Source organism: Phalaenopsis equestris, unplaced genomic scaffold, assembly GCF_001263595.1.
Source record: "Phalaenopsis equestris unplaced genomic scaffold, ASM126359v1 Scaffold000301, whole genome shotgun sequence".
NCBI lineage: Eukaryota > Viridiplantae > Streptophyta > Magnoliopsida > Asparagales > Orchidaceae > Phalaenopsis > Phalaenopsis equestris.
Window position 1 is genome coordinate 1124770 of NW_018164743.1, and position 9428 is coordinate 1134197.

Below are 9428 nucleotides of genomic sequence, written 5' to 3' on the forward strand. Positions count from 1 at the left end.
AGTTTAAAAAGTTTAAAAATATTGAAGTTTAAAAATATGTTCAAAATAATGATGAATTTATTGGAATTCATTTTTAGCTTGTATGTAGTTGGAAATCATTTATTACTTTGAAAGTCTACGAATACTTAAATCCCTCAAAGAAGATAATTGCATTTTCACAATCAAAATATGTGAGAATGAAATTATCATTGCTTCCAACATATTCTCAACAGTTTCAAGCTTTCCTCCATTCGTCCACCTCAATTAATATTCGTGAACCAAATTTTAAAAATAATGATGGTCGTATATATGTAAATCTTCCAATAATCAACTTGATCAAGGCGAAAGCCAACACAACTTATTTGATCAAAGCTAACAACGTAAAAATGTCCAAGTTAACTTCAAGAAAATTAATGAAAAAAATTTTCAAGATCTAAACCAAGCCAAATCCTTAAGACAATCATATTAATTTGATCGGATTCGCTTGCTTGACAAAATATATACGGATCAAGCAACCTTCCACGAAGAGGAGCCACAATAGCTCACAAATCAAACTCAATAATGTATCATTCAAAGGATTTAACATTTTGTCCTTCTCCAAAATCTTAAATCCTAAAACAAATAGTAAGATGTGCAGCAAAAATTAACAACAATTATTTAGGCAGTAAAAGAATTTTGATTGTTGTCCCCTCAGGATTTGCCAAAACTCTGATGACTGCTGGCTAAAATAGTTAGGAAGAACTTCATATCCATAAAATATCGAAAGATGGAGATGGGAGAAATGAGAAAGAGAAAAGGAAGAACCCTCTACATGGTGCGATGGAATGAAGAGTTCCAAATGCCGAAACCTCTAATCTTTTTCAATAATAACGGAAGCTCCAATCATAATCGTTTAAATCCAGTGCAAAACAGGTTTTGGAATTATTTGGGTTCGATCATTTTTTGGTTGAGGAAGAAGAGGCACATAGGGATTCAGGGGGCGGATGCTAGGGCAGAAGGAAATATTCTCGTGGGTCAAAAGGTAAAATTTACGGGGCGAACATTAGGCCACGAAATTGATCCCATGGTCGCTTTCCCTTAGCTTTAGAAATTTGCCCCCGTAAAGTTAGCATTCAAACAATATTTTTTTTTCGTCGTGGTTTTGGGCAGTGTCACATGATAAAAGCGGCCCCAAACAGAGCCTTAACGTGCCAAACAAATTTAAAATGTGTTTTCTAATGCAACGCTGTCGTGAAACTGTCCTAAATGGGTGCTCAGTTGCTACTTTCTCACATGTTCATTATTAAAGGCCTGTTTGGGGCGACAATTTTCACACAACATGATCTAGTGTCACTATTTTGCGTCATTTGGGGCAGTGTTTTGCTCAGGGCGACCGCGTCTTTTAGCAAAAGGCGGGCAGCTGGTTTGATCTTGGATTCTGATATTTTACGCGCTTGCCCATGGATTTCACCCATGTTCATATTCTGCCCTTACCTTCCCCGCAGAGCTTCTACTTCCTCTGCCCTATCCCATCATTTTAGACATCATCTTCTTCCGGTATTACTTTTACCTATATTCTCTTTGATAAATTTTCATTTCTCGTGGATTTGCATCGTATAGCAAATTTTTAGTTCGTATTTTCGGTATTGCCATTTATCATATTATTTTATTCACGCACACACACTCTAAATTGAGGCAGTGAAATTGATAGCCTCAGAAAATTATTATGACTACATGTTCTGCATAACTACTGATACTCTTTGCGCATATAATAAGGAAAAAATTGTAATAAAGAGCAACATATCATCTATGTCATCATTATTATGCTCAGTGTTAGGAAACATATGTAGTTGTAGTCTGTTTGCATGCTCATGCAAATCAAATAGTAAATGGTATGCTTAGAAAAGCATATTTTTCAATCACACACTTACTCTGATGTGAGATAGTGAAATAAATTGCCTCAAAAAATTACTTTGATGATATATTATGCATAGCTACTGATATCCCTTGAGACATATAATGAGAAAATTTTGTAAGAAATGATAACATAACATCTTTGCCATCATTTTTATGCTAACTGCTAAGAATCATATGTAGTTGTGGTTTGTTTGAGCATGCTAATGCAAACCAAATTGCAAATTTTATGCTTAAAAAAATATTTTTTAATCAGACACACACACTCTGAAGTGAGGCAGTGAAATAGATAGTCTCGAAAAATTACTTTGATGACATATTATGCTTATGTACTGATACCCCTTGTGCCATATAATGATAAAATATTATAAGAAAGGGCAATAGATCATCTTTGCCATCATTTTTATGCTTACTGCTAAGCAATATATGTATTTGTGGTATGTTTGCGCATGCTCATGCAAACCGAATTGTAAATGTTAGGTTTAGAAAAACATATTTTTCAATTACACACACGCACTCTAAAGTGAGGCAACGAAATAGATTGCCTCAAAAAAATACTGTGATGACATATTATGCATAGATACTAGTACACCTTTGAACATATAATGAGAAAATTTTGCAAGAAAGGGCAACATATCATCTTTTCCATCATTTTTATGCTCACTGCTAGGAAACATATGTAGTTGTGGTCCGTTTAAGTGGTATTTTTGCGGCATTATTGAGCTGTTATTTGAGTGGTAAAACAAAAACATGATAACACCCCAATAATATCATAATAAGACTACAATAATACGACAATAACATCATATAATACATAGCTATTAATGTCCCTTGGGGCATATAATGAGAAAATTTTGCAAAAGTTTTATGCATCTGAAGTATCAAATATATGACTATGAAAGTTCTATTATAAACAATATTACTAAACAGAGACACAATGATCATTTGCTCAGAAATAATCGTCATGCAACTATTTTCAACTAACTGAAACAAACAACCAATCAACTTCCCAGCGGTAACTTCTCCGCAATAACTTACTGGGACAACTGAGCTACAATTGTGCCAAACAGACCCTAAGAATTGAGCTTCACAAATCATTCCCAACAAGATCTCGATTTCTCTTCTACATATTTTCCTTACCGTTAAGGATTGGTATTATGAGAAGTAACATATGCTAAAAAATTAAATTTATTGAGGAAGATTTAATTTTTGTTATCTTAGTTATACACGAAAAGGTGAATTAAAATTTTTTTCATTTAATTTAAAAAGTGATGCTTTTATTTCACGAAAAGATTTGGGTGATATAAATATGAAAGAATTTAGATGCTTCAAGTATAAGTAGATAAAAATTAGGTGTTTTGTGTGTAATTGACCCCATTCAGTAACTATTATGTTGTAGATTAAAATTTTTTTTTTCTCAGATGTTATTTGTGAATCGAATTATCGTATTATCAATTTTTTTAATCAAGAAATGATCCCTTTTTTGTAATATTTAATTAGATTCATAGTCCATACGAGTTATACTGTTTCCGTCGAATCAAAGTCTCGGACCCTCTCCTCCCTAGCACCAACCCATGGCGTCGCCCGGCAGCTGTCGAATCAAAGTCTCGGACCCTCTCCTTCTCCCTAGCACCAACCCATGGCGTCGCCCGGCAGCTGGAAACCCACCTCCACGGCGGCAGCCACCACCGCCATCTCATCCTCCAGCGACCTCGTCTTCACCGCCTCCTCGTTCATACCATCCGTACTCAACTCCCCCACATCAGACCCTAAATCCTCCATCCTCCTCCTCCCTCATCCCAGCTGGCCCCTCATCCGCCGCTTCTTCCTCTTCTTCCTCTCCATTCTCCTCCGCTTTTTCCTTCTCATCATCTCTCTTCTCTTTCCCCTTTCTTCCCCTTCCTCTTCCCACACCACCATATCCAACTCCTCCTCCTCCTCTTCGCCCCCAACCCGAGCCCTCTCCCACCTCCTCTCCGTCATCTCCATCATTCCGGTCTCCTCCCGAAAATACCACTTCGCCCGAAGCCTCGCCGATCGACTCCTGGACGAAAACCTAATTTCCTCCCCGTCCGGAGGACTCGGCGAGGTCAATCGCGCCGCTCTTTTGGAGGCGTTTGAGCACACGATTCGAAAGCTAGAGGCGGTGGTTCCGAGGTCCGGAGGGGGTCCGATGAATCTGATCGCTGGTGGGATTTGGGCTGGGCTGAGGAGGGTTGGGGTTGTGGTTAGGGAAATAGAGGGAGGCGGAGGGAGTATGGTGGCGGAGAAGCTGGCTTCGGAGGTGCTGTGGCTGGCGCAGAAGATGACTGAATGCGGTACGGCAAGGGAGGCGGTGGCCCGATGGGCTGCGGCCGCGGTCGGCGTTGATCGTGGAAGCGAGAATCCAGGTTGCGTTTGTGAGGATCTCGGGTAAGAAACCGTGTTCTTTTTAATTACCGGTGTTTAAAAATATTACATTCAAATGGTGGAGAAAATTTTTGTGTAAGAAGTACGGAGTGCTTACGTCTGTAACCTACATGTCACTAGTAAGTTATGCGTTTCTGTTTTTATATTTTTGTAACTTACAGGTAGGTGACAGATAGGTTACAGATAGGTTAGATGTAGGTTATAATGGTTATAACGCTGATATAACCCGGAATACCCTCTCTATAACCTACTTCTGACCTGCGCAGCGCTGCGTAATTCTTATGCACCTAAATTTTTCTCCAAACGGTGGGACACCCTCACCTACTGTGACCCAATTTACATGTGGCGCTTCATTATTGATTAGACTCCAGAGACAATTTACGTCTGAAATCCGGATGCAATATTTTTTCAATAGAAATTACGCATAGATTTCAATGCTCATGGGATTTTTTGGATTTAATAAATCCTATTTAACGAAAAACTGCATGGCAGCCCAACACTAAGTATTCTTTCATGATTAATTATTAGGTGAAATAAGTACATATAAATTTTACTACATTTTTATTTTATTAATTCTATCTATACAATCAATATAGTTAAAATAAAACAATAGTTTCATGATTAATTATTAGGTGCGAAATAAGTTTATATAAATTTTACTACATTTTTATTTTATTAATTGTATCTATACAATCAATATAGTTAAAATAAAACAATATTCACATATATTTGATGGCCCCTTAATAATTTTTTCCTCTTTTGGTTACATTCTTCCGGTGATTTAAAATAATCTGGAAGATTTACATACATATTGCTTAATTCTTATGTATTTACATTTCTAACATCTAAACTTAACATTTAGTTATATGTTACTTTATCTATGCGTGAATAGGTTTATTTCATTTGGTACAAATTAAAATACTGATACTTGTCAGGCAAAATGAAAATTTTGGGGGGTAGAAATGTAAAAAAAAAAATTTAAATATTGGATATGTAAATACATAGGATTATGTGCCATGCATTCAGAATCACGTCCACTTTGTGAATGTCCGGCGCGATTTAGAATGATCCGAACAAGACACCAATTACAACCTCTAATAAATATTGAATATAATTGAAACTATATTCCCATAAAATTTTAGCCTTGATCGAAATCTACTACTCTTGCCATACGCATCACATTTTTTTGTCTATGATATGTTAATAAAAAGAATAAACGTGTTAGGAGCTTATTGCAAAAGAAATTGTCAACAAAATAATAAAATATTTTATCAAAATTACAGGTTAGGAGGTTTATTTGCAAATTACAAAAAATATGCAGATGAACACCTTTTCTCTTCTTATATGAGGTGGTGTTACAATTATTTTCTTTTGACTATTTTTTCTTCATTTATTTATATTTCCAATGATGAATTAAATGTATTTTCAACTTCTCTGGATGCTATAGTATTGAATTATTTCAAGAATAATAATTGGATATTTGTAATTTGAATAATTTTAATAGATTATTTTATTAGTTAAAATACAATTAGGTGTTGACTGTTGAGATCAGAAAGTCTATTTTTAATATATAAATTTGAAAGAAAAAGTATATTTCCAGTCTAGAAGGTATACCGTTTAATGTGAAAATTTCCTGCTTTTATTTCCAATGCTGGAATGTCCCTTATGTAGTCTCACAATTAAGACTTTATGCGTGTTTGACTATCCCATCAAGGAAGAAAGTAATTTTTAATGAGGGATTTCACGTTACAACAATTTTCTTCCTTCTAAATAATATTGTTTGGTGTACACCCAAAAATGATATACATGAGTATTGAAACAATCTAACGGTTCAGATTAAAAGAGATTAATCAAGGATCATTCCTTTGATGAAAAGCTATAAGTACTGATGAAGCCGACCGAATGAACACCGCTAGGGCTGTCCATCGCTCGAAGGCAAGTCAGACGACCAAAACGCCATCCAGGTCAACAAGAGATAGACATCCACGTCAATGACCAAACAAAATTTAACTCCCCTAACAATCTCATAAGTATCAATGTGAGACACTCTCAAAAACTTTTTTAAAGAAATTTTAAAGATCACAAAGGAACAAGCAAAGCTGACCGACTACCCTAAGGCTGATCGCTATCACTCTCAAAGCCGGACTCTCTCAAATGAACACTTCAACCCCTATTTATCCATCGGAAGTAGAGTCGCTGCGCATGAATTCAAGAGAAAACATCACATCAACACAAAAATCAAAATAAAAAGGAAAACAAAATATTTTTATTTCAAAAATAGTAATTACACTCAAATCTTAGTCCTACAACAGATACTTTACAAACTTTTCCTTAACCATCTCGGCCAGAACTAAACCTTTCCTAACTAATCTCCTATACAACATGTGATCGTCGAGCTTAAAATGGTTCGCTCAATCAACCTTAGAACGAATCCTCCGTACAATGGCATCTTCTTGGAGCTCAGAAACTTCTCGACGTAGAATGGTTGTCTTCCCTCGCATCTCCTCCAGCACCGCTCCAAGATCCTCCACCCCCCGAACTAAAGTAACTTCCATCTCATCCAGGCGATGTGTTAGGGTTCTCGGGGACATTCGAAATCCCTCAATTATTTCCTACCAGATCTCCATAAGATCGGCTAAGTAGTTGACCACATTCTCCTCACTGTTGAACGACGCTTGGAGCATGGGAGCCACCACCACAGTCGGATTTTAGCTATCACCAACAATCAACAAACCCCTGATCCAAGCGTCCTCATCTAAAAGAAACAAAAATTAATAAGCAAAAAAAAAAACAAAAGAAAAAATCTAAGTGAAAAATAAAAACGAAAACACATACCTAGGATTTGATCCAGCTCGGACCAAGTAACTCCGCTGAAATCCAATGATGAAAATCATAAGCCACTCCTTTTACTCTGACTGGCTGATCGTCCTCAACAACTCCTGGTACACCAATCGGCGAAAGAGAACTTGCAATCTTTGGTTGACCCAAAACCTCAACTAGAGTCTTTGTTGATGGGCTAGTCGCCGAACCACTCAGCTCTTTCCCAGCTCTGGGTTGAACCTCTTATGGAGTTTCAAGGATTGAATCCGACGACTCCTCCACCTCCACTCGCTCAAATGGCTTCGACTTCTTAGCAACTTTCTTCTCCCACTTCTTCCTTGGCTCTCCTTCCGATCGGTGTTGTTTCTTTATTCTAATAGCAGCTAGCATCCTCGTTCGATCGACAAGTTTAAGTGCCAAACCAGATCCTTTCTCCATAAGGACATCACATAAGTCGAGCGAATGCAAGGAGGGACAGACTCAAGATATTGGGAATTGTCTACTGCGCTCCATATATAAGGGTCATGGGCATGGAAAACCAGGGAGCCTAATCACTACATTAAATTATGATTATTAAGATTTGATTTATTGTATTAAAATTTTCTTTATCCATATCGCAGTTGTTCCCATCAATGAGCAAGAAAATTGTAAGACTTAATATGTATACCCAAAAATGATCTGCACGAATCTCGAAATAATCTAACAGTTCAGATTAAAAGAGATTAAATCTTGGATCATTCCTTTGACGAGTACTCATTAAGGCTGAAGATCACCAGCCGACCGAAGGACTGCCGATTGATTGAAGGCTAGTCGGACGACCAAAAGGCTACCCAGCCCAACAAGAGATAAGCATCCTTACCAACGACTGGACAAAAGTTCAACACCCCATCAATCACGAAAGTATCAACGTGAAACACTCTCAACAACTTTCTCAAAAAATCTCTAAAAATCACCGAATAACAAACAAACCTCCCGCCACCTTAAGGCCGACCAACTACCACTTTCAAAGTTGTCCGACTTTGCAGAGCGAAGGTCGATCAGTATCCAGACAAAATAACCGACTGAAACCAGTTCGACCGTCCGACCCATGTCGAGCACAAGGTCCAGGCCATACGAGAAGGGCCGATAAAAGACTATGATATCTTATAACACCCTTATTAAAGTAGGGGAAATATATATAATTTTCCACATTTGGCCCTCTATCTTCTATAAATATGGGGGGTCCATTACATGTATTAGAGGCTTTTTGCCTCTCTAAGCTTGGTCACTTTAGGCTCTCCTCTCTAGGCCCACTAAATCTCTCTCCCTTCTCTCTAGGCTTTGCCCACTTTGCACTTGACTCGCTCCCCTATTTGTTTCTTCCTCTAACACTAAAATTATGAATCCGCTCTTAACTTTTCTGAATGAATGGGCTTTTCACGTGATTTTAATAAATACTTATGTATGTGGAGAGGATGAAGAACCCTCCCATGGAAGCTATTGGATGATAATTGACTACTCATATATGTACTTTTCGTATTTCACATGTTTAGATCTTAGTTATGGTTTAGTGTCCTCTCATAATGACGCTAGCAGAGCCAGATCAGTTATTCAGTTAGAACAGCCAGCACTAGCCTAATGGGGTTGTTGCTTAAAAATGTGATGAGCTATTATAATTGTCGAACAAATAGTATATTATGAGTGCTGAATCGTTTTCCTTAGGATTAAATTGTATTTTCTTAAAATTTTAATTCTAAAATTTAAGTTAAAAATGAAGGAAATTTTGAAATTTTGATTTTTTCAATACATTGTTGAACTTTTCTATTTTATCCTTGAAGTACCTTTTTCTAAATCATTTAATATTTTAAACTTTTAAAGTGAGTAATGGCCACTTAAACAGTTACATGAAGCACTAGATAAATCAGACAATTAAGAAACCAAACCACATAAATTCGGACTATCTCATTGAAGGAGAGTTTATTCTAGTTGCGCCATGAACCTAAAAGTAAACGTAGTGCACAACAATTTGAGAGATAAAGTTTATGGAACACAAAATTCGACATGGGCATTGCTTTTCTATTTAGATTTTAAAGCTAAATTTTGGTAAATTTAGGAATGTTAGTGTTATTTTGACCCCCAATTAATGAACTAAGGTAAAAGGGCAATTTTGTAATGTGACACCGCCACCTACCACATCGCTACCTACCGCTCACCTACCGGCCACCTACCGGCCACCTACCTCTCACCTACCTCCCACCTACCACTCTCTTGCTTCTATAAATAGAGAGGGTGTGAGGCTTAGGAGAGCAAGGGAGAAGAGATCTTAAGCTACCACAAAGGAGGAAAGA

At 37.1% G+C, this 9428-nt stretch overlaps 1 protein-coding gene across 1 annotated transcript in view; it reads left to right on the plus strand.

Moving 5' to 3' along the window:
- Positions 1-3471: 3471 nt before the first annotated feature.
- Positions 3472-9428, plus strand: part of LOC110025539 — a 12943-nt gene continuing 6986 nt past the window's right edge. Inside the window, 2 exon segments of the mRNA XM_020726087.1 lie at positions 3472-4231; positions 4233-4284. Coding sequence (XP_020581746.1) covers positions 3512-4231; positions 4233-4284 — 772 coding nt within the window. The 5' untranslated portion in view covers positions 3472-3511.